Consider the following 27,499-nt stretch of genomic DNA (forward strand, 5'->3'; position numbering starts at 1 on the left):
CCGGTTCATAAAGCTCTTAACTACTGTGCCCTAAAGTACACTAACACCCATAAACTACCTATGCACCCCTAAACCGAGGTCCCCCCACATCGCCGCCACTTGATTACATTTTTTAACCCCTAATCTGCCGACCGCCACCTACGTTATACTTATGTACCCCTAATCTGCTGCCCCTAACACCGCCGACCCCTATATTCTATTTATTAGACCCTAATCTGCCCCCCACAACGTCGCCGCCAGCTACCTACACTTATTAACCCCTAATCTGCCGTCCGCACGCCGCCGCCAGCTACAATATAGCTATGCTGCCCCTAACACCGCCGACCCCTATATTATATTTATAAACCCCTAACCTGCCCCCCTCAACGTCGCCTCCACCTGCCTACACTTATTAACCCCTAATCTGCCGAGCAGATCTCACCGCTACTATAATAAAGTTATTAACCCCTAATCCGCCTCAATCCCGCCTCATTAACCCTATAATAAATAGTATTAACCCCTAATCTGCCCTCCCTAACATCGCCGACACCTAACTTCAAACATTAACCCCTAATCTGCCGACTGGAGCTCACTGCTATTCTAATAAATGTATTAACCCCTAAAGCTAAGTGTAACCCTAACACTAACACCCCCATAACTTAAATATCATTTAAATCTAACGAAATTAATTAACTCTTATTAAATAAATTATTCCTATTTAAAGCTAAATACTTACTGTAAAATAAATCCTAATATAGCTACAATATAAATTATAATTATATTATAGCTATTTTAGGATTAATATTTATTTTACAGGCAACTTTGTATTTATTTTAACCAGGTAAAATAGCTATTAAATAGTTAAGAACTATTTAATAGCTACCTAGTTAAAATAATTACAAAATTACCTGTAAAATAAATCCTAACCTAAGTTACAATTAAACCTAACACTACACTATCAATAAATAAATTAAATAAAATACCTACAATTACCTACAATTAAACCTAACACTACACTATGAATAAATTAACTAAATACAATACCTACAAATAACTACAATGAAATAAACTAACTAAAGTACAAAAAATAAAAAAGAACTAAGTTACAAAAAATAAAAAAATATTTACAAACATAAGAAAAATATTACAACAATTTTAAACTAATTACACCTACTCTAAGCCCCCTAATAAAATAACAAAGCCCCCCAAAATAAAAAATGCCCTACCCTATTCTAAATTACCAAAGTTCAAAGCTCTTTTACCTTACCAGCCCTGAACAGGGCCCTTTGCGGGGCATGCCCCAAGAAATTCAGCTCTTTTTCCTGTAAAAAAACACATACAATACCCCCCCCAACATTACAACCCACCACCCACATACCCCTAATCTAACCCAAACCCCCCTTAAATAAACCTAACACTAAGCCCCTGAAGATCTTCCTACCTTGTCTTCACCTCACCGGGTATCACACCGATCTGTCCTGGCTCCGATATCTTCATCTAAGCCCAAGCGGGGGCTAGACATCCATCATCCGATGGCTGAAGAAGTCCAGAAGAGGCTCCAAAGTCTTCATCCTATCCGGGAAGAAGAGTAGATCCGGACCGGCAACCATCTTCTTCCAAGCGGCATCTTCTATCTTCATCCGATGAGGACCGGCTCCATCTTGAAGACCTCCACCGCGGACCCATCTTCTTCCGACGACGACGTCCCGACGAATGACGGTTCCTTTAAGGGACGTCATCCAAGATGGCGTCCCTTGAATTCCGATTGGCTGATAGGATTCTATCAGCCAATCGGAATTAAGGTAGGAAAATTCTGATTGGCTGATGGAATCAGCCAATCAGAATCAAGTTCAATCCAATTGGCTGATTCAATCAGCCAATCAGATTGAGCTCGCATTCTATTGGCTGTTCCGATCAGCCAATAGAATGCGAGCTTAGTCTGATTGGCTGATCAGATCAGCCAATCGGATTGAACTTGATTCTGATTGGCTGATTCCATCAGCCAATCAGAATTTTCCTACCTTAATTCCGATTGGCTGATAGAATACTATCAGCCAATCGGAATTCGAGGGAAGCCATCTTGGATGACGTCCCTTAACCCCTTAATGACCACAGCACTTTTCCATTTTCTGTCCGTTTGGGACCAAGGCTATTTTTACATTTCTGCGGTGTTTGTGTTTAGCTGTAATTTTCCCCTTACTCATTTAATGTACCCACACATATTATATACCGTTTTTCTCACCATTAAATGGACTTTCTAAAGATACCATTATTTTCATCATATCTTATAATTTACTATAACATTTTTTATAAAATATGAGGAAAAAATGGAAAAAAACACACTTTTTCTAACTTTGACCCCCAAAATCTGTTATACATCTACAACCACCAAACAAAAACCATGCTAAATAGTTTCTAAATTTTGTCCTGAGTTTAGAAATACCCAATGTTTACATGTTCTTTGCTTTTTTTGCAAGTTATAGGGCGATAAATACAAGTAGCACTTTGCTATTTCCAAACCACTTTTTTTCAAAATTAGCGCTAGTTACATTAGAACACTGATATCTTTCAGGAATCCCTGAATATCCATTGACATGTATATATTTTTTTTTAGAAGACATCCCAAAGTATTGATCTAGGCCCATTTTGGTATATTTCATGCCACCATTTCACCGCCAAATGCGATCAAATAAAAAAAATTGTTCACTTTTTCACAATTTTTTTCACAAACTTTAGGTTTCTCACTGAAATTATTTACAAAAAACGTATGCAATTATAGCATACATGGTTGTAAATGCTTCTCTGGGATCCCCTTTGTTCATAAATAGCAGACATATATGGCTTTGGTTTTGCTTTTTACTAATTAGAAGGCTGCTAAATGCGACTGCGCACCACACGTGTATTATGCCCAGCAGTGAAGGGGTTAATTAGGGAGCATGTAGGGAGCTTCTAGGGTTAATTTTAGCTTCAGTGTAGTGTAGTAGACAACCCCAAGTATTGATCTAGGCCCATTTTGGTATATTTCATGCCACCATTTCACCGCCAAATGCAATCAAATAAAAAAAACGCTAAATTTTTCACAATTTTAGGTTTCTCACTGAAATTATTTACAAACAGCATGTGCAATTATGGCACAAATAGTTGTAAATGCTTCTCTGGGATCCCCTTTGTTCAGAAATAGCAAACATATATGACTTTGGCGTTGCTTTTTGGTAATTAGAAGGCCGCTAAGTGCTGCTGCGCATCACACATGTATTATGGCTAGCAGTCAAGGAGTTAATTAGGTAGTTTGTAGGGAGCTTGCGGGGTTAATTTTAGCTTTAGTGTAGAGATCTGCCTCCCACCTGACACATCAGACCCCCTGATATCTCCCAAACAGCTCCCTTCCCTCCCCGACCCCACAATTGTCCCCGCCATCTTAAGTACTGGCAGAAAGTCTGCCAGTACTAAAATAAAAGTTTTTTTTTTTTTAAATACATCTTTAGCATATTTACATATGCTACTTTGTAGGATCCCCCATTAGCCCCCAACCTCCCTGACCCCCCCCAAAACAGCTCTCTAATCCCCCCCCTGCCTTATTGGGGGCCATCTTGGGTACTGGCAGCTGTCTGCCAGTACCCAGTTAACAATATTTTTTTCTCTTTTTTATTTATTTTTTTAAAAAATTTTTGTAGTGTAGCTTCCCCACGACCAACCCCTACCCCCACCCCCTCCCAGATGCCTTAGATTACTTTTTGGGGGCATTTATTCCCCCTCTTCCTCCCACTTATTACAGGATAATTTCTGTAGTGTAAGCGGTTCCCACCCGCTCCCTCCCGTGCACGCGCCCGCCCGCCGATCCCCCGTGCACGCGCGCGTGTCTGTGCGTGCCCCTGACTCTCCCGCCCCCGATCCTGCCCCCCTCTGTGTCTCTGAAGCCATCGATGGCCGCCCACCCGCCTCCCACTGCAGCTCCCACCCACCAACGATTGCGGCCATCGATGTCCGGTGTAGAGAGGGCCACAGAGTGGCTCTCTCTGCACCGGTGGGGTACAAATTGTTATTGCAGGATACCTCGATATTGAGGCATCCTGCAATAACCGGAAAGCAGCTGGAAGCGATGAAGATCGCTTCCAGCTGCTTTCCAAACCGAGGACGTACGCCATACGTCCTCAGGCGTTAACTGCCTTTTTTCTGAGGACGTATGGCGTACGTCCTCGGTCATTAAGGGGTTAAAGGAACCGTCATTCGTCGGGAAATCGTCGTCGGAAGAAGATGGGTCCTCGGTGGAGGTCTTCAAGATGGTGCTGGTCCTCATCGGATGAAGATAGAAGATGCCGCTTGGAAGAAGATGGTTGCCGGTCCTGATCTACTCTTCTTCCCGGATAGGATGAAGACTTTGGAGCCTCTTCTGGACTTCTTCAGCTGTCGGATGATGGATGTCTAGCCCCCGCTTGGGCTTAGATGAAGATATCGGAGCCAGGACAGAACGGTGTAATACCCGGTGAGGTGAAGACAAGGTAGGAAGATCTTCAGGGGCTTAGTGTTAGGTTTATTTAAGGGGGGTTTGGGTTAGATTAGGGGTATGTGGGTGGTGGGTTGTAATGTTGGGGGGGGGTATTGTATGTGTTTTTTTACAGGAAAAAGAGCTGAATTTCTTGGGGCATGCCCCGCAAAGGGCCCTGTTCAGGGCTGGTAAGGTAAAAGAGCTTTGAACTTTGGTAATTTAGAATAGGGTAGGGCATTTTTTATTCTGGGGGGCTTTGTTATTTTATTAGGGGGTTTAGAGTAGGTGTAATTAGTTTAAAATTGTTGTAATATTTTTCTTATGTTTGTAAATATTTTTTTATTTTTTGTAACTTAGTTCTTTTTTATTTTTTGTACTTTAGTTAGTTTATTTCATTGTAGTTATTTGTAGGTATTGTATTTAATTCATTTATTGATAGGTTTATTGATAGGTTTAATTGTAGGTAATTGTAGGTATTTTATTTAATTAATTTATTGATAGTGTAGTGTTAGGTTTAATTGTAACTTAGGTTAGGATTTATTTTACAGGTAATTTTGTAATTATTTTAACTAGGTAGCTATTAAATTGTTCTTAACTATTTAATAGCTATTGTACCTGGTTAAAATAAATACAAAGTTACCTGTAAAATAAATATTAATCCTAAAATAGCTATAATATAATTATAATTTATATTGTAGCTATATAAGGATTTATTTTACAGGTAAGTATTTAGCTTTAAAAAGGAATAATTTATTTAATAAGAGTTAATTAATTTCGTTAGATTTAAATTATATTTAATTTAGGGGGGTGTTAGTGTTAGGGTTACACTTAGCTTTAGGGGTTAATACATTTATTAGAATAGCGGTGAGCTCCTGTCGGCAGATTAGGGGTTAATGTTTGAAGTTAGGTGTCGGCGATGTTAGGGAGGGCAGATTAGGGGTTAATACTATTTATTATAGGGTTAGTGAGGCGGATTAGGGGTTAATAACTTTATTATAATAGCGGTGCGGTCCGGTCGGCAGATTAGGGGTTAATAAGTGTAGGCAGGTGGAGGCGACGTTGTGGGTGGCAGATTAGGGGTTAATAAATATAATATAGGGGTCGGCGGTGTTAGGGACAGCAGATTAGGGGTACATAGGGATAATGTAAGTAGCGGCGGTTTACGGAGCGGCAGATTAGGGGTTAATAATAATATGCAGGGGTCAGCAATAGCGGGGGCGGCAGAATAGGGGTTAATAAGTGTAAGGTTAGGGGTGTTTAGACTCGGGGTACATGTTAGAGTGTTAGGTGCAGACGTAGGAAGTGTTTCCCCATAGCAAACAATGGGGCTGCGTTAGGAGCTGAACGCGGCTTTTTTGCAGGTGTTAGGTTTTTTTTCAGCTCAAACAGCCCCATTGTTTCCTATGGGGGAATCATGCACGAGCACGTTTTTGAAGCTGGCCGCTGGTATCAAGAGTTGCAGTGGCGTTAAATATGCTCTACGCTCCCTTTTTGGAGCCTAACGCAGCCATTTTGTGGACTCTCAATACCAGAATTATTTTAAAGGTGCGGCCAGAAAAAAGCCAGCGTTAGCTACGCGGGTCGTTACCGACAAAACTCTAAATCTAGCCGATAGGGATTAGGTTTAATTTTTTGATTTTGGATAGTGTTGTTTATTTTTTTCTTTATTTTTAATTTTTAATTTTTTTGTAGCTTGGGGAGTAACATTTTTCAAAAGTGGTGGGTATATGGTGCGCAAATCTGCCCCTTGCAATACACACTAATCTGCTCCCATAAAGCAGATAATGCAAGAACTGGTACAAAGAAAAAGAGAGATGTGTGTATGCGCTAAACAGCTATGGGGATGATGAATATTTATAAATATATATTAGTATATTTAGAGATATGAATTATGAAGGTATATATTATAAAAACACTTTGTGTGGCATAAAAATATAGTGTAGGTGTTACAGAGTCAACCTGTGCGACTGGTTTAAATCTAATATCCAAGCAACTAAAATGAATCAAATATCAAAGCAGTATGTATATCAAAATAAAATTTATTTATCTTAATTAAAATAACAATGAAATATTGTCTACTGATACTGTGATATTATGACCGGTCATATATAGTAACAAACTCTATGCTAAAACATAAAAAATAAGCTAAAAATAGCTGACTTATTGTGCAGCTCAGTCTAAAATCATATTGGGATAGTGGCCCTATATGAGAGAGTAAATCCACCTATGGAATCTTGGCTTCTATAACAGGTAAGTTCCGTTTGGGAAAGAGGTAGATATCAAACTACCTAGGGATGAAGTATTATTATGGCTCCGTTATAGGAGTAAACAAGTGTAAAAGTCCCGTATGGAGGTATTGAAAGTTCCGTTATTGGCAGTTTCTGTGAAAATAAGTTGATACCTTCTTTTAGGAATACCCACTGACAACCACGCTGCAGGACCGCTACACCTCTATGGTGCCTACCTGCTCTTTAGTCGAGCTGAATCCTCCGTCAAGGTATGGCACAGGTGTCCGGCGCGGCTCACTCCAGCTGGTGACGTCAGGAACGCTGGATGCGTGTCGAATGTAGGTCCGGTTTCGATGAAAAAACTCTGCGCAGAGTATTAGAAGTGGATCAAATAATCCCAACGAATCCTTTGCAATCCTTGTAGATAATGATATATTCTCACTTTGTAGTTGTTCTTCTAGGTCCATCAACGCGTTTCACCATATAGAATGGCTTTATCAAGATGGTTTAAGCTGGTTCTGAGATCCTTTATAAACGTGTAGTTCATCTGTGATTGGTCATAAGTTAATTGATAAATTGTTGATTCCTTAAGGTGGATTTGCTTAAAGGTTGATTTACTTAAGGTGGATTATCTAGGTTCTCTTTTTGTATTGAATAGAGCTTTTTCTTAATGCAGTTTGTATATAGATACTTTTGTGTATATACATGATTTCTTATGGTGTAAAAATGTAAGATCTGTATATTAAAAATTAATTCCTTTTACTCAATTGATATATTCTATAAAACATATAAATGGAGTTAGTATAATATAAACATAGTAGTGTAAACATAGTAGTGTTTCTTTAAAGATTGGTAATAGAATCCTAAAGATAGTATACAAAGTTATATACTGTAAATATATGCATAATACAAACTCGTCGTTCATGCATACATTATACAGATCATCTAAAATTGGGACTGATATAGTTAAAGCTTACATCTATATTCATTAGAACTTTTTCTTTTTCTATCAGTATTAGCATATATGAGTTAAAAATTATACAACATTATTGTTGTTAAACCGTTATTAACCCTAGATGTCAGTACTTAATAGTTGGTCTTGTAAGATAAAAGGTCCCATAAATGTCTTTGGTCTCAAAAATATGTATGACCTGATTGGTTCAGAGGTTTTTAAATATTGTATGACTGTGTATTGTATATAATAATTGTAGATCCCAATTATATTCACTAAAATATCTTATATGAACTGTGACTCTAAAGGTAAAGTGATCTTAAAAAGGATCATTAAATCTATAGTAGGGTACATATGGGAAGGTATTATGTTTTAATATTTGAAATACAATTCCATTGAGGCTATTATTTGGCTATTGTACTGGTGTGTACAATGTAGGAATGGTGGGGAGTTGTAAGATTAGCAGTCTAGAATGAATGGATTTAAATCTAGCTCCGAATTTAGTCCTTGTGGGAATAATGTTTTTAATTCAAAAATAAGTTCTGCTTCTTTTCTAAGGAGTAATTGATCAAAATTTCCTCCTCTCCATGGTTTTGCGATCTTGCAAATACCCCAATATTTAAGGTCGTTGGTGTTATTGTGGTGTGCTGTCCTGAAGTGTTCATACAGCCTAGTTTCTTGGTCACCTTTTTTTATGAGATTGAGGTGTTCCCTAATTCTAGTGCGTAAAACTCTGGAGGTCTCTCCCAAATATTGTTTGCCACATGTGCACTGAATCAGGTATATGATGCCCTTATCACTGCATCTAATGGTCTCTTTGATATTGTATGTTTTGCCCGTATTGAAAGATTTGTAATCTTTACATTTTGTGCTATGTTGGCAAGCTTTACAGCTATAGCATGGGTAGTATCCCCTTAATTTTCTTCCCATCAAATCTTTCTCTTTGGTTTTATGGTTTGCTTTCTTAAAGTCGCTAGGTGCAAGAATATTTTTAATGTTATTTGCTTTCCTGTACACAATACTAGGGTGATCGGAGATACTGTTTCCCAAAATTGGATCAGATTTAATCAGATGCCAGTGTTTGTTTAAAATTCTAGTTAGATGTTTGTGATGATAATTATAATTAGTTATTAGTGGTACTTTTAAAATTTCATTGGTTTGGTTATCAACTTTTGGTTTTTTTGAGAGTATGTTTTGTCTGTCCATATTTCTCACTTTAATGATTTCATCTTTCAGAATATGTTGATCATATCCTTTTTCTAGGAATCTGTCCTCTAGGATCTTAACCTGTGTATCGTAATCAGAAAGTTTGGAGCAATTGCGTCTAATTCTAAGGAATTGGCCCTTAGGGATGTTATTTATCCACCTTTTCAGGTGACAACTATGTGTGGGGATATAGTTATTGGCATCCGTTGTTTTGAAATGGTTTTTAGTTGTTAGTTCTCCGTGTTCTATAAAGATGTCCAAATCTAAAAATGTTATTTGTTGTCTGCTTATTGTGTAAGTGAATTTCAAATTTAGATCATTGTGATTCATATCTTGGAAGAAGGTTATTAAGCTCTCCTCACTCCCCTTCCATACTATTAAAATATCGTCGATATATCTTTTGAACAGCACGAGGTTTGCTCCCAACTCATGCTCTTGGGTGAAATGGTGTTCCCATTTACCCATAAACAAGTTAGCATAGCTGGGAGCAAACCTCGTGCCCATTGCTGTACCTTGTGTTTGAAGATATATATCATCATTAAAAGCGAAAACATTGTTTTCCAGTATAAATTCAATACATGTTAGTATAAATTGTTTATGTTTCAATTGGAAGCTGTTCTCGCTTTTTAGGAACCAATCTATGGCTGCAATGCCTTTATCGTGTTTGATACTGGTGTACAGCGAGCTTACATCGCTGGTTGCTAAAATGTACTCATCTTGCCAATTTAGATTCTGTAATAGATTTAGGACATCTGTTGTGTCTTTAAGATAAGATGGTAATTTTTGAACATAACTTTGCAGTTGGGTGTCTACATATAAAGAAAGGTTGGAACAGATAGATGAAATGCCTGAAATTATGGGGCGTCCCGGAGGATTTACTAAATTTTTATGAATCTTGGGTAAGAAATAGAACATGGCCATTTTGGGATGTTTCTGATAGATGAAGTTGAATTCTTTCGTACTGATTATATTATTTTCTTTGGCCTTATTTAGAAGAACTAATAATTTGGTATTAATTTTATTCATGGGATTTAGTTTAAGTTTTTTGTAAGTGTCTTTATCGTTCAATAGACGGTTAGCTTCACCAATATAATTTTCAGTATCCATGATAACCAAACCCCCACCTTTATCCGCCGGTTTAATTGTGATGTTTTTATCTTTTTGTAGTTGTGTTAAAACCTCCCTTTCTTTCTTAGTCATATTATATTTAACATTACTTTTATCTTCTGTATTTAGTTTATCTATTTCAGATAGAATTGATCTTTCAAAAACTTCGATATTGCTCCCTTTACTGTGATAAGGGTAAAATTTGGATTTAGGTTTCTTTCCCAAACGGAACTTACCTGTTATAGAAGCCAAGATTCCATAGGTGGATTTACTCTCTCATATAGGGCCACTATCCCAATATGATTTTAGACTGAGCTGCACAATAAGTCAGCTATTTTTAGCTTATTTTTTATGTTTTAGCATAGAGTTTGTTACTATATATGACCGGTCATAATATCACAGTATCAGTAGACAATATTTCATTGTTATTTTAATTAAGATAAATAAATTTTATTTTGATATACATACTGCTTTGATATTTGATTCATTTTAGTTGCTTGGATATTAGATTTAAACCAGTCGCACAGGTTGACTCTGTAACACCTACACTATATTTTTATGCCACACAAAGTGTTTTTATAATATATACCTTCATAATTCATATCTCTAAATATACTAATATATATTTATAAATATTCATCATCCCCATAGCTGTTTAGCGCATACACACATCTCTCTTTTTCTTAGTAACATTTTTCACACATTTTTCTGTCTGAATCATGAAATAAATTTTATCAGGTTTAATGCCCCTTTAATTTAAATTATGTTCCAATCAATAGGAAGAGCTTACAAATGAAATAAATATATATTTGAATAAGAAAGCAACAAAACAGAAAAATATATTTATAAACAAACAGGTTTATTGCACATTTTCCCAGTAGAATCTCACAAGTATATTCAGAGACCTTCATGGGAGCAAACAAAATGCATCCAAAGCAAAATGAATAAAGACTTCTGTATTTATGATGACTATCGAATATATTTAAATGCACGTTTTTTTTGTACTTATCGAGTATTAGTAAACAAAGAAATACTAAATAAATGCTAAATAAAATGATGTATTTAAAGTAAAGATTAGCCTGAGAATAATACGCAGATCTATTATGTTTAAATATTTTTTTAAAAAAATAAGAGTCCTTGGGGCCTATATATGATGGTGCGAGCGGACATGATCCGATATAGTGGATCATGTCCGGTGCACATCGATAAATGCCGACAGCATACGCTCTCTGCATTTATCATTGCACCAGCAGTTCTTGTGAACTGCTGGTGCAATACCGCCCGCTGCAGACTCACGGCCAATTGAGCGGGTTAATTTCTGTCGATTTCGGTCTGCCACCTCAGAGCAGACGGACAGGTTATGGAGCAGCGGTCTTTAGACACGGGGCATCAAACTCCATACGGAGCTTGATAAATATGCCCCCCATAAATCAATGGGTGCAGCCATATTGCAACTTAAGTTTCCTTTTCTACTGAGGCTCGATAAGTACATAAGGGTCATATATAAGGGTCACTAGAATGTGCAACCAATGACTGTGTGGCATCTACACTTACACTTTTTAAATCCCTCATTTTTTAGAATTAAAATTAAAGGAAAATAAGATCAAATAAAAAAAAATCATAAGTATATTGAAACATTTTACAATACAATTTCAGTGTTTAATGTCCTTTAATATTTTTTAATATATTTGATATCATTTTGATTAATTTTATAATTAACATTTTAAACCTCCAAACACTTTATTGCTAAAACTAAATTAACATTTATAGAATTATATGTTTTTTGTATATTTACATATCAATTTTTAAAAAAATAAAATACATTTTGAGTGTTACTTTTTAGTATTTTTTTTTAACAAAACATGTATCTGGTTTATGAGCATGTGATCTGAGCGTTCACAAGATCCTCAATATTGATAGAAAGGCATTCAACCAGCTAAGAAAATGCTAGTAAACATAGGCCAAAATTTGTTTTAGCCGGTCCAAGGTGCAGAATTTGAAAAAGTAAAAAATCTTGTTAAAATGTTTAGAATTGCATGCTCTATCTGAGTCATGAAAAAAAAATGGGGACTTTATGCCCCTTTAATTAAAAATGTTATGCAATGTGTTCCTGCATTAAACTAGATGTTTAGGAATGGGGGGGGGGGGGGATGTGTGCAAAATATTACGTTTGATTCATAGATGCTCATGAGGTTACTGACAGGCTTCATTGTGAAGGGAGATTATGTATGAAAATCATTGAGTATTATGAAGCAAAACCTATTGCTAAGTAGTTAAATTACAATTACAACACCCTTGAAAAACAGTTGGTGAATAAATTTGTGAGTGTAAAGTATTTGCATCCAAGCAACTGGGCCCTCAGTATCCCCAGAATGACTTGCCTCTGGTCACTGCAATCACAGGAACGCTAAATGTGAAACGCCACTCACTGTACAGTAAGCGAAGACGGGAAATTGGTACTAAAGGGAAGGTCTACTCCAGAATGTGTATAGCTTGAAAAGATAGATAATCTCTTTGTTACCCATTCCCCAGTTTTGCTTAACCAACACAGTTATATTAATACACTTTTTACCTCTGGGATTACCTTGTATCTTAGGGGTCAATTTATTATAGTGCGAGTGGACATGTTACGATGTAGCGTATCATGACCGCTGCACATCGATAAATGCCGACAGCATACGCTGTCAGGATTTATCATTGCACCAGCAGATCTTGTGAACTACTGGTGCAATACCGCCACCTGCAGATTTGCGGCCAATCGTATTCAATCAGGTTGATTTCTGTCCGCTGCCTCATAGCAGGCGGACAGGTTATGGAGCAGCGGTCTCACCCGAAACATGGCAGACTGCCCACTTATTTCAGTTCTTTTGACAGATTGCATGTTACTTAATCAGTGCTAACTCATAAATAACTCCACAGGAATAAGCACAATGTTATCTATATGGAACACATGAACTAGCGCTCTCTAGTTGTGAAAAACTGTCAAAATGCACTGAGCTAAGAGGCGGCCTCCAAGTGCTTAGAAATTAGCATATGAGCCTACCTAGGTTTAGCTTTCAACAAAGAATACCAAGAAAACAAAGCAAATTTGATGATAAAAGAAAATTGGAACTTTGATTAAAATGGCATGTCCTATCTGAATCATGAAAGTTTAATTTTGACTTAACTGTTCCTTTTATCATCTCAAAGCAGGAGATATCAACTCAAAGCAGGAGCAGATACAACTTTTATAAAAACAAAATAAAATAATACCAATGTGTTTCTCAATGTTAAACAGTGTTTCATTAGGCTAATCACTAATAGTGCAAAACTATTGTTTAAATGCACTCTCCTACCTATCATAACCTATTAATCAACCAATTCAAAACTGTTGAATACCCATACACATTGTGTGCAGAAAGGCATGATAACATAACATTTTTATTTTATATTTATTGGGGGTATATGTGTGCTATATTTGTACTATGTTATTGTGCCTTTGTAAATGGGTTTTCTCTCGTTTTGGATTGGACATTGATGACTAATAGGTATGTTATGACTATGTTTTCAATGTCCTGCCTAAGGTGCACCGGACATTGTTTGGAAAGCTGCCCTCCCTGACGCCTGGATCATAGGGAATTCATCATGGAATCATATATTCCTCACAAACCCTTGTAGAACCATTTATAATTTCCCTCTTCTTATATTATACATGTGACTGTATTATATATCTTCTTTTGTGTATTTTAAGTTCGGTGAGTGTCCCCTAGAGACATACCTCGACTGTTGATATCTGTTTCTTTTTAAAATATTATCATCCCTGTTTTCTTCAGAAAAAGTAGTTTTTTAGTAGAGAATGAGAGGAGGCCTTGCAAACACTAGTGAGGGGCTTCTGGTGCTTTCTGGGTGGTGTGGTGGGGATTTTGTCCTAGTCTGTGGCCCAGGGGTCAAGTCGAGTGGGAACGCATTGGAACGGAGTTCCTGCACTATTTTTGCAGGAAGAACCCCTGGGAAGAGAACAGAAATGCTTCAGTAAACGCTGCTGCTGCTGGTGGGAGGATCTGGAGCACAGTCTGGTTAGAGGGATAGTGAGATCCTCTAGTAATGGGCAGTAACACTTCCTAAATTACACTAAATGCTAATCTGTCAGCAGTCCTGCTGTGTTATCACCTCTTACTGTGTGGAATACATGGTGCTTACATTTCTGTGTGGCTTTCTCTGGGGTTATTTAGCTCCCCTCAGCAGAAATAGGACTATTGCACCTTATGTGGGTGAGACTCTGTGACAGTTGAGGAGGATTCTCAGGCCCAAAGACAACCATCAACCCTTTATTGGATTTAATTTGCTTTCATTAACCAAAGTGTATAGATTATATACATATAAATACAGTGTGTGTATGTGTATATATATATATATATATATATATATATATATATATATATATATTAAACAATATTAATTGTGATGGGGTGGAAGTCTTAATGAGTTCCCACACTTTTTTTGTAGGACTTGACCCCTGCTGTGGCCAAGTAAGTAAAATTCATAAAGACATTATCGCCCCTGTGAAGTATTGCATCTTGCTGTAGTTCTCACTATTTAAAAGCTGAGGAGGTTGTCTTGATTTCATTTTTTCCTTTTCTTTTCTTTTTTTCTTTCCTTGCTTTTTACATATGTTATTGTAGACTGTTTTATTTAGTCTGTTTGTTCTGTAATATTTTGAATTTGTTTTAGTGGCGCTAGTGTCATTCACCGTGGAACTTTTTCAGTGAAGCTGAAAGTTCCAAGATAGATTCTAATCCACTGAATATAATACAAATTATTTCTTAAAGGGATAGTAAAGTCCAAATTAAATTTTCATGATTCAGATAGGGCATGTAATCTTAAACAATTTTCTAATTTTTAATTTACTTTTATCATCAAATTTGCTTTGTTCTCTTGATATTCTTAGTTGAAGGCTAATACTAGGTAGGCTCATATGCTAATTTATAAGCCCTTGAAGGCCGCCTCTAATTTAAATGCATTTGGCAGTTTTGCACTGTTTGAGGGCAAGTTATTTCATGTGTTTCATATAGATAACATTGTGCTCATGCACGTGAAGTTATTTGAGTCAGCACTAATTACCTGAAATGCAAGTCTGTCAAAAGATCTGAGATAAGGAGGCAGTCAGCAGAAGCTTAGATACAAGGTAATTACAGAGGTAAAAAGTATATTTCTATAATAATGTTGTTGGTTATGCAAAATTTAGGAATAGTAAATAAAGGGATTATCTATCTTTTTAAACAATAACACTTTTAGTGTTTACTATCCCTTTAACTTGCAGTAGTGATGGTAGTGCAGTAGTGATGGTAGTGCAGTAGTGATGGTAGTGCAGTAGTGATGGTAGTGCAGTAGTGATGGTAGTGCAGCAGTGATGGTAGATGCAGTAGTGATGGGCTGGTAAAAAAATAAAATGTATTGTTTTTCTAGTTTAGATGTTGTCGTGAATTAGTATTAGTATTGTCACAAACTGGTTTAATTGAATACATGTCAAAAGTGAAACCCTTAAAACAATTAGCAGTTTATATAAGTTGTGTGTCAAGCAGAATTTTACTAATCTAATCCTCACTATTTCAAATGGAATCAATAGGACTATTCTATTATTTGTTATCAGACATTAACTTTGTTTTTAGCAGTTTGAGTTAGTTTATAATAACAGCGCTGCATTCCGTAGCTGAGCATTTTAGCTGACCTTGTGAAATCATCTCTTACCACTTGCCGCAGCAGCTTCGCTTCCTTCCTCATTTATTTCAATTGAAATCTTCTGAACCACCTTTGAAATGTATATGTTATGGGAATCTAATAAAAAAATGCAGTTCAATTATTCACAAGTTGCATATATTGAATAAAGAATTTTGAATTTATGCTAATAATATGGGAAAGCAACAGCCGTTATATGGTTTCAGAAAAAGGAACATTTTTTATGACTATAGACTAATATAGTAAATATAGTTAAAGGGACATGAAACCGAAAATTATTATTTCAGATACAGATTACAATTTTAAACACCTTTCCAATTTATTTTGATGATCACTTTGCTTCATTCTCTTGCTATCCTTTATTGAAGAAGCAGCAAAGCACTACTGGGAGTTAGATGAACACATTGTGTGAGCCAATGACAAGAAGCATATATGAGCAGCCACCAATCAGCAGCTAACGTTCAGTAGTGCACTGCAGCTCTAGAGCTTTCCTAGTGATGCTTCTCAACAAAGAAAACTAAGAGAACAAATAAACTCAGATAAAAGAAGTAATTTGGAAAGTTGTTTATTATTGTATGATCTATCTGAATCATGAAAGTTTCATTTTGACTTAACTGTCCCTTTAAAGGGACAGTTCACTCAAATTTTTCCTGCAATTTAAATTGTTTCCAATGATCCATTTTACCAGCTGGAGTGTATTATGTTTACAAGTAGCTTCTTTATCCCTATTTTGGCCTTTAAAATAGCTGATTTAGCTTGTGGTTTCCCAACCTATACTGAAAGATTTGATACTGGAGTCTCAGCTATTGAATATCATAAGTAAACACAGCCAGCAGAAGAAATGACACTCCCAGTGGGGTGCAGGATAGTTAAATAATAAGATGATAATTTTCAGACAAATAAAAGATAAGGAAGCAAGCATGTGTACACAAAGTGATAATATAATGAGATATAATATTACCTGAAGCTCAGCCCATTGTAATAGGCTGTGGTTTAAAAGCACAAAACCTGCAACTTCATATACATAAATAAACCTGAAAGTGCAATTACTAATACATTGTATACTCTGCTGCTGGTATAACAAGTCATTGAAAACATATTAATATAAAAACAATTTTACAGTGTACTGTACTGTCCCTTTAAGGTGGAAACGAAATCCCTTATAAAATGAGGAACAGTAACAAAAATGTAGCTTTATTCTTTTGCAGTAATAGATGTCTGAATATTGTACTTTTCTTACTCCCCCAGATAGACTGGTGTGCAAATAATATAAAGTTACACTGAAACTTAAACATTCATGATAGATAGAGTACATTTCTAAAGGCATCACAATGTCTTATTTATCACATTTACTGCAATAATCTCTAGAGCATGCATATTTATATGGCAGTAGTGTTTGCAACAATGTTATAGCCTAGACATGCGCATCTTTCTGAGGAGCTAAGGAGCTAAATTCAAGCAAATTATACATTTCATAATATAAGTAAATTGCAAAGTTTTTAAAATTGTACATTATGGGCCAGATTAAAAGGGGAGCTGTATTTAACGCTTGCGCGCTAACTCTGCTAGAAGTAAGTTCTTTGAGCACATCGGTAAGTGCTCGTATTACAAGTTGAAAGTAAAACGTTTTAGCTAGCATGCTAACCTGATGCGTGAAAAATAGCCAAACTTAGAATATCGCATGTGCATTAACATATTCCCCCATAAAAGTCAGTGGAGCAAAAAAAGTGGGAAAAAATGTAACACCCTACTCCCGTGCAAACCCAATCACATACGCCTAGATTTAGAGTTCTGCATTAGCTGTCAAAACCAGCGTTAGGGGCTCCTAACGCTGGTTTTGGGGTACCGCTGGTATTTAGAGTCAGTCAGGAAAGGGTCTAACGCTCACTTTGCAGCCGCGACTTTTCCATACCGCAGATCCCCCTACGCCATTTGCGCATCCTATCTTTTCAATGGGATCTTCCTAACTCTGGTATTTAGAGTCGTGTCTGAAGTGAGCGTTAGAAATCTAACGACAAAACTCCAGCCACAGAAAAAAGCCAGGAGTTAAGAGCTTTCTGGGCTAACGCCAGTTCATAAAGCTCTTAACTACTGTGCTCTAAAGTACACTAACACCCATAAACTACCTATGTACCCCTAAACCGAGGTCCCCCCACATCGCCGCCACTCTAATAATTTTTTTTAACCCCCTAATCTGCCGACCGCACACCGCCTCCACCTACGTTATCCCTATGAACCCCTAATCTGCTGCCCCTAACACCGCCGACCCCTATATTATATTTATTAACCCCTAATCTGCCGCCCCCAACGTCGCCGCCACCTACCTACAATTATTAACCCCTAATCTGCCGACCGGACCTCGCCGCTACTCTAATAAATTTATTAACCCCTAAAGCTAAGTCTAACCCTAACACTAACACCCCCCTAAGTTAAATATAATTTTTATCTAACAAAATAAATTATTTCTTATTAAATAAATTATTCCTATTTAAAGCTAAATACTTACCTGTAAAATAAACCCTAATATAGCTACAATATAAATTATAATTACATTGTAGCTATTTTAGGATTAATATTTATTTTACAGGCAACTTTGTATTTATTTTAACCAGGTACAATAGCTATTAAATAGTTAATAACTATTTAATAGCTACCTAGTTAAAATAATTACAAAAATACCTGTAAAATAAATCCTAACCTAAGTTACAAATACACCTAACACTACACTATCAATAAATTAATTAAATAAAATACCTACAATTATCTACAATTAAACCTAACACTACACTATCAATAAATTAATTACATACAAATACCTACAAATAAATACAATTAAATAAACTAACTAAAGTACAAAAAATAAAAAAGAACTAAGTTACAAAAAATAAAAAAATAATTTACAAACATTATAAAAATATTACAACAATTTTAAGCTAATTACACCTACTCTAAGCCCCCTAATAAAATAACAAAGCCCCCCAAAATTAAAAGGGCCTTTTGCGGGGTATGCCCCAAAGAATTATGCTCTTTTGCCTGTAAAAAAAACATACAATACCCCCCCAACATTACAACCCACCACCCACATACCCCTAATCTAACCCAAACCCCCCCTTAAATAAACCTAAAACTAAGCCCCTGAATATCTCCCTACCTTGTCTTCACCACGCCGGGTATCACCGATCCATACAGAAGAGGCTCCGAAGTCTTCATCCAAGCCCAAGCGGGGGCTGAAGAGGTCCATCATCCAGCTGAAGTCTTGATCCAAGTGGGGGCTGAAGAGGTCCATCATCCGGCTGAAGTCTTGATCCAAGCGGGGCTGAAGAGGTCCATCATCCTGCTCAAGTCTTCTATCAAGCGGCATCTTCAATCTTTTTTCTTCCGGCTCCATCTTCATTCCGACTACGCGGAACATCCATCCTGGCCAATGACTTCCCTTTAAGGGACGTCATCCAAGATGGCGTCCCTCGAATTCTGATTGGCTGATAGGATTCTATCAGCCAATCGGAATTAAGGTAGGAAAATTCTGATTGGCTGATGGAATCAGCCAATCAGATTCAAGTTCAATCCGATTGGCTGATCCAATCAGCCAATCAGATTGAGCTCGCATTCTATTGGCTGTTCCGATCAGCCAATAGAATGCAAGCTCAATCTGATTGGCTGATTGGATCAGCCAATCGGATTGAACTTATATCTGATTGGCTGATTCCATCAGCCAATCAGAATTTTCCTACCTTAATTCCGATTGGCTGATAGAATCCTATCAGCCAATCGGAATTCGAGGGACGCCATCTTGGATGACGTCCCTTGTCGGGAAGTTGTCGGCCAGGATGGATGTTCCGTCGGTGGGATGAAGATGGAGCCGGAAGAAAGAAGATTGAAGATGCCGCTTGATAGAAGACTTCAGCCGGATGATGGAACTCTTCAGCCCCGCTTTGATCAAGACTTCAGCCGGATGATGGACCTCTTCAGCCCCCGCTTGGATCAAGACTTCAGCCGGATGATGGACCTCTTCAGCCCCCGCTTGGATCAAGACTTCAGCTGGATGATGAACCTCTTCAGCCCCCGCTTGGGCTTGGATGAAGACTTTGGAGCCTCTTCTGGACGGATCGGTGATACCCGGCGTGGTGAAGACAAGGTAGGGAGATCTTCAGGGGCTTAGTGTTAGGTTTATTTAAGGGGGGTTTGGGTTAGATTAGGGGTATGTGGGTGGTGGGTTGTAATGTTGGGGGGGTATTGTATGGTTTTTTTACAGGCAAAAGAGCAGAATTCTTTGGGGCATGCCCCGCAAAAGGCCCTTTTAAGGGCTGGTAAGGTAAAAGAGCTTTTCAATTTTTATTTTAGAATAGGGTAGGGCATTTTTTTATTTTGGGGGGCTTTGTTATTTTATTAGGGGGCTTAGAGTAGGTGTAATTAGCTTAAAATTGTTGTAATATTTTTATGATGTTTGTAAATTATTTTTTTATTTTTTGTAACTTAGTTCTTTTTTTATTTTTTGTACTTTAGTTAGTTTATTTAATTGTATTTATTTGTAGGTATTTGTATGTAATTAATTTATTGATAGTGTAGTGTTAGGTTTAATTGTAGATAATTGTAGGTATTTTATTTAATTAATTTATTGATAGTGTAGTGTTAGGTGTATTTGTAACTTAGGTTAGGATTTATTTTACAGGTAATTTTGTAATTATTTTAACTAGGTAGCTATTAAATAGTAAATAACTATTTAATAGCTATTGTACCTGGTTAAAATAAATACAAAGTTGCCTGTAAAATAAATATTTATCCTAAAATAGCTACAATATAATTATAATTTATATTGTAGCTATATTAGGGTTTATTTTACAGGTAAGTATTTAGCTTTAAATAGGAATAATTTATTTAATAAGAAATAATTTATTTTGTTAGATAAAAATTATATTTAACTTAGGGGGGTTTTAGTGTTAGGGTTAGACTTAGCTTTAGGGGTTAATAAATTTATTAGAGTAGCGGCGAGGTCCGGTCGGCAGATTAGGGGTTAATACTTGAAGTTAGGGAGGGCAGATTAGGGGTTAATACTATTTATTATAGGGTTATTGAGGCGGGAGTGAGGAGGATTGGGGGTTAATAACTTTATTATAGTAGCGGTGAGGTCCGGTCGGCAGATTAGGGGTTAATAATTGTAGGTAGGTGGCGGCGACATTGGGGGCGGCAGATTAGGGGTTAATAAATATAATATAGGGGTCGGCGGTGTTAGGGGCAGCAGGTTAGGGGTTCATAGGGATAACGTAGGTGGCGGCGGTGTACGGAGCGGCAGATTAGGGGTTAATAATAATATGCAGGGGTCAGCGATAGCGGGGTCGGCAGATTAGGGGTTAATAAGTGTAAGGTTAGGGGTGTTTAGACTCGGGGTTCATGTTAGGGTGTTAGGTGCAGACTTAGGAAGTGTTTCCCCATAGGAAACAATGGGGCTGCGTTAGGAGCTGAACGCTGCTTTTTTTGCAGGTGTTAGGTTTTTTTCAGCTCAAACGGCCCCATTGTTTCCTATGGGGGAATCGTACACGAGCACGTTTTTTAAGCTGGCCGCGTCCGTAAGCACCGCTGGTATTTAGAGTTGCAGTGGCGGTAAATATGCTCTACGCTCCATTTTTGGAGCCTAACGCAGCCCTTCTGTGAACTCTAAATGCCAGCGGTATTTAAAAGGTGCGGGTGGAAAAAAGCATGCGTAGCTAACGCACCCCTTTGGCCGCAAAACTCTAAATCTAGGCGATATTCTCTAGTGCACTAATCCAACATGAAAATATGAGTATTTCACAGTCCAATGTTCTTCACATAGCAAAATCTGTTCTCTTTATTCGTAAATAAATATTTCTACATATATCTGATGGTATTTTGGTACAATATATATCTATATCTATCTCTCTATCTATCTATCTATCTATCTATCTATCTATCTATCTATCTATATATATATATATATATATAAAGGGTGAAGAGGTAGAGTCCAGCACCATAAAATTCACCAGTTTTCAATCTGTGTGCCCGTTACTATGGAGCATCAGCCAAACTCCAATGCATACAGTCCATGTAGAAAATAAGGTAACAGCACCACAGTACAGGGTTCTTTCTTAAAGGTGAAAAATGTTCTTTATTGAGGTATAACAACCATAAAAGCGACGTTTAGGACCTACATGGTCCTTAATCATGCATAGTTTAAAACCAAATGAACAGACATTAAAAAGGGTATCTGGACCAATCAGGTGTTGGTTCTCATTGTTAAAATTTAACCTACACCTGTCCAGGTATCCAGCTTTCAACAACACAGTGACCTCTAGTGGTACCAGATTATATTACATTTTAAAAACATTATAAAAACAAATACAAATCATAATCTCTATTCAGACCATAGGGATGTAATGTATTTAAACGTTTGATCCACCATACTTCTTTTTCTTTCATTTTCTGCTCCCTATTACCCCCTCTTCTATGATGAGGAATATGGTCAATTACTTGGAATTGTAATTGGCTAACTGTATGACCCATGTTAGTAAAATGTGCAGATACTGGGAGTGATAAATCCTTTCCTTTATGTTAACCAACAGCTAGATTACGAGTTGAGCGTTATTGCTCAAATAGCAGAGTTATGGGCCATAAAGCATCATTTTCCCTAACGCAGCCATTACAAGTCTTGTCGGTATAGGTGTACCACAAGCCTTTTAGCCTGTAACGCAACATCAGTTTTGCACTCGTAAAAATAAAGTTTTTTAATGTGATTCCCATAGCGCTGGTATTACGAGTTTTTCTGGGAGGCTAAAAAGTAAGTTTTATAGCCTAGAACTACAAGATCTATACCGCCATCTAAAGTCAGTAGTTATGAGTTTTACGCTACAAAGCTGTAACATAAGATTCATAACTAAAGTGTTACAAAGTACACTAAAACCCATAAACTACATATTAACCCCTAAACCGAGGCCCTCCCGCATCGCAAACACTATAATAAATTTATTAACCCCCAATCTGCCACTCCCAACATCGCCGCCACTAATAAAATATATTACCCCTATTCCGCCACTCCCCGACATCGTCACCACTATACTAAAGTTATTAACCCCTAAACCATGCCACCCTCCCGCATTACAAACACTATTTAAATATTACTAACCCCTAATCTGCCGTCCACCCACATCGCCCCCACTATACTAAAGTTATTAAGCCCTACACCGCCGCCACTATAATAAACCTATTAACCTCTAAACTGAAAGCCCCCGATCAACAAAATAAAATATTTTTTGTTAAAAAAGGGTATTAGAATAGGAATATTTTTTTTTTTTTTTTGATAATTTCAATTTTTCATTTTATTTTTTTGGTAGTTATTAAAGTCTACCTAGTTAAAATAAATACAAATTTACCTGTGAAATAAAAATAAAACCTAAGCTATTAGTTATATTGTAGCTAGCTTAGGTTTTATTTCACATGTAAGTATGTATTTAGTTTTAAATAGGTATTATTTAGTTAATAATTGTAAATTTAATTTAGATATATTTTAATTATGCTAAAGTTAGGGGGTGTTAGGGTTACGTTAGGTTTAGGGGTTGGGTTAGGGTTAGGTTTAGGGGTAGGTGTAGGGTTTAATAATTTAATTTAGGTTGTTGCGATGTGAGGGGCTGGCGGTTTAGGGGTTAATAGGTTTATTTAGTGGCAGTGATGTGGGAAGCCAGAGGTTTAGGGTTTAATAACTTTATTTAGTTGTGGCGATGTCGTGGAGCGGCAGAATATGGGTTAATAACTTTAATATAGTGGTAGCGATATTGGGAGCGGCAGATTAGGGGTTAATACCTTTATTTAGGTGGCGGCGATATCAGGGGTGGCAGATAAGGGGTTAATAACATTATGTAGGTGTCGCCGATATCGGGGGCGGCAGATTAGGGGTTAATAACATTATGTAGGTGTCGCCGATATCGGGGGCGGCAGATTAGGGGTTAATAACATTATGTAGGTGTCGGCGATGTCGGAGCAGCAGATTAGGGGTGTTTAAACTTAGGGTTTATGTTAGGGTATTAGGTTTAAACGTTATTTTCTTTTTCCCCTTATACATCAATGGGGCTGTGTTACGGAGCTTTTCTTTCCGGAGCTTTTCTTTCCGAGACCCGCTCTCCCCATTGATGTCTATGGGGAAAGCGTGCACGAGCACGTCAAAACAGCACTTGTTTTTGGTGTGGTATGGACACCACACACTATGCTTCACTGCTGTGTGCCTGACTTAGGCTGTGGCATGCACTGCCTGCAATAAACTTTTGGGGGTAAAGACAGAGCCACAGGCCCATAGCAGTGCAGTGCTATGGATGGACTGTGTGGGTAATCAATAGGTGGGCGGAGAAGGAAACTGTCTCACTACTGACAAACTATCACTCTGCACAGCTGGCCTTGAAATAGATACCTAAAAATATGTTAACCATATAAAGATGTCTGAATTGTGTGTGGCAGGTGCAACATGATAATGCGGTCAGTGAACAACCTGGAGCCGCTGTTATGCTGCTGCTGCCTGCTGTGACATAAGGTGAGTGCTTCCTCCACAAGAGGATACAGAGAGAGTTTCCCGTTGGCGTAATCTGGTCAATCTATTATAGTCCGTTGATTTGGGAATGTAATCTATGGGCACAAAATGATATATAGAGCTGTTGCTATTGTGTTTGGTTAAACAATGATTGGGAATACTTTGTTTAATTTTGCTTCTATTGCGCAATTTTTGCAATTACAATAATATTCCCCCCATCTTGTTCTAATCTTTCTTGAGGTGCAACCTACATATTGTAGGCCGCATACACAATCTATAAGATATACAACAAAACTTGAGTCACAATTAAAAAAGTTTGAAATGGGAAAAATTTCCCCTGTATTGTTGGATGAAAACTCTTTAGAACCCGACCTAATATATTTGCATGAATTGCATCTATTTTTCCCACATTTGAATACTCCTTTTAAACCAAAAATACCAGATTTGGTTTTGGGAGTTGATGTTTTATGATTCACATGTTTCAGTCTCTTACTGGGAGCCAATTTGTTTCTCAGAGTTGGCGCTTTCCTATAGACTATCCTTGCTGTATCTCCTACAATATTTTTCAAAACAGGGTCCCTCTTAATAATATACCAATATTTGTTGAGTATATTTGGTATTTCATAATAATCAATATTGTATTGCGTAATGAACATGGTGTCATTCCCACTGTCAGTCATGTCTGATTTTTTTGGTGTTCTAGCTTGAAGTATATTAGATCTCTCCAGATTTCTTGCTTTTTTCAAAGCTTGATCTAATAGACATGTTGGATATCCATTGTCTAAAAATCTGTGATAAAGGACTGAACTCTGTTCTAAAAAAAATTCAAAACTGGTGCAATTCCTTCTTATCCTCCAAAATTGACTGTAAGGTATATTTTCAATCCAACTTCTATGGTGATTACTTTTGTATTCTAAAAAACTATTGCTATCGACCTCCTTAAAAAAAGGTTTTAGATTTGACACAGTTATTTATTCCCCAACTAAGAACAAGATCTAAATATTCTATTGATTCATTTTGTATATTGGCTGTAAAACTAATCCCCATAGTGTTCTGATTTAAATGATAAATAAATGTTTGAGCAGAGGTGTGATCCCCATTCCAAATAAAGATGAGATCATCAATGTAGCGGCCATAGAAGACCAGGTTCGCCCCATAAATGCTTTGATAGATTTGGTATTTTTCTTCAAAGAAACCCATGAAGAGATTAGCAAAGCTGGGGGCAAACCCGGTCCCCATGGCTGTACCCTTGATTTGTAAATAGTACTTGTCCTGATAAATAAAAGAATCATGTTTTAAAATAAAATTAATACTTTCTAAAATGAACAGTCTGTAGATCTGGGAAAAAGATATCTTGTTCTAGAATGACCAGATTACTCCAACGGGAAACATTATAGATATTTAAGTTAAAGACCCTCCACCCGTTGGGCCTAAATTCTAATCTTGATCAAGCAGCTTTCAATTGATTTTTTTTCACATAATAGTTCTTACACTCACCCTTATCCTTCCAAATATAGACTTACATGACCAATTATTAGTACCTGTTACAAAGATCTGTAAAGTTATATATTATATGGTAATGTAGCAAACATATATTTTACTATATGATTGCATGTTGCATTTATACAGTACACACATTATATTTCATACCTTTAACAACCAATATAGGATGGCACGACACTACTTAGTACATCCACACTTATCAGACTAATTAAGATCTTACACATTATACACCATATTAGTCAACATTCATAGATGAATCAACCGTTAGAAAACACATATGTTTTTTTTAGTGTGAACATATATTTGGTTTGCACATTGCATTCAACATCAAGATCGATATGGAATAGTATTCTGTATAGGGCAGGCTAGGATTTTCAGACAACACTAGGGCGAGTTGGGAGTTTTATTTACCCGCTAGTTTCAACCAACTCATATAGACATATTGCATTTTTGGACAGCTTATGTCTGCTTTTGTGAATTCCTTTTAACTATGTTGATACACAATATATATATTTTCTTTAGAGGTTTAGATATATAAAACACAGTTGAATCTTTATTTAGGTTTTGCCATCAAAACACAAGAAATAGATATTCTTATCAAACAAATACACACAATTTTTATAATGACACATATTTATTACTAACATCTTATACACATGCCCACTTTTTTATCACATTATTTTTATTTTATTATTTTCATCATATTTATGATTTATTATAATGGGTCAGAATAAATCTTGATATAAATGGGACTTCCAAAGATTCATAATATGTATAAGTCATGATTGATAGGCAACAATGTGATATAAGAGAATTATAAGATAGCTATTTGTATTTTTGTGTTTTTATATATTTATACATTTGAATCTATTTTCTGTCTTTTATATATTATATTTTAATTATTTGTATGACTTTCTAGATGAAACATTTACATAAGTCAGATGATTGTTACAATGGTATTTTTAGCGTTGTATATGAGGTAAACAGCCTTTTTAAATGGTCAGTAATTGTTACAATGTAACACGTTTGTAAAGATGACGTCTCATATGTTTATTGGTACTTTTTACATTTGACAACTTCCTGTTTTATCGCAACTTTGTATTTAATGAGGCTAATGAAGCATGTCTTTATTCATCTTTTTTCTTTTTGCCTGAGGAAACGACCCTTGAGCAGTCGAGGAACGCGTTGCATTGAAAATACGCTATTTTGTGTGGACATTAAAGTTTTACCTTTTTTCCTTTATGGAAGTTGTTTTTTATGCAAGAACCAATATTATTGTTTACACATAATATGCTAATTACTTTTAAAACTCAGCACTCCGTGATCCACCAAGAGTTGCCTTTCCGAAACCGGACACTGTTTCCAGCCACCAGCTATGAGAGTAACTGACAGTTTACTAGCCGCTGTAATAAGGGCTAATCTGCATTCCAGCACTGGTCACAGAACGGTGCAACTTTATCTGGTGAGCATTCCATCTTGTGATATTCGATACCTATGATCCACTTTATTACACTATGAGGTGCCCTCTTTTCTCTCCTTAAAATCCTTTTCCTAACTGCTGTTTTGAGATCTCTCCGTAGGTGCTCTATGGGATTGAGATCTGGACTCATTGCTGGCCAGTTCGGTACTCTGCAGCAATTTGTCTTAAACCATTTCTGGGTGCTTTTTGACATGTGCTTTGGGTCGTTGTTCTGCTGTAAGACCAATGAACTCTGATGGATACCCAACTTTCTGACACTTGGTCCTACATTGCACCACAGAATTCTTTGGTAGTCTTTAGATTTCATAATGCCATG

General features: G+C 36.8%; 1 protein-coding gene across 1 annotated transcript in view; it reads right to left on the reverse strand.

The window, feature by feature from the left end:
- SERPINI2 (serpin family I member 2) overlaps positions 1–27,499 on the reverse strand; it is a 129,569-nt gene that overhangs the window by 41,093 nt on the left and 60,977 nt on the right. Inside the window, exon 7 of the mRNA XM_053709027.1 lies at positions 15,686–15,772. Within this exon, the coding sequence (XP_053565002.1) occupies positions 15,686–15,772 (87 nt within the window). The remainder of the gene's footprint in view (positions 1–15,685; positions 15,773–27,499) is intronic.

The sequence above is a fragment of the Bombina bombina genome, chromosome 4 (genome assembly GCF_027579735.1).
Source record: "Bombina bombina isolate aBomBom1 chromosome 4, aBomBom1.pri, whole genome shotgun sequence".
In the NCBI taxonomy this organism is placed as follows: Eukaryota; Metazoa; Chordata; class Amphibia; order Anura; family Bombinatoridae; genus Bombina; species Bombina bombina.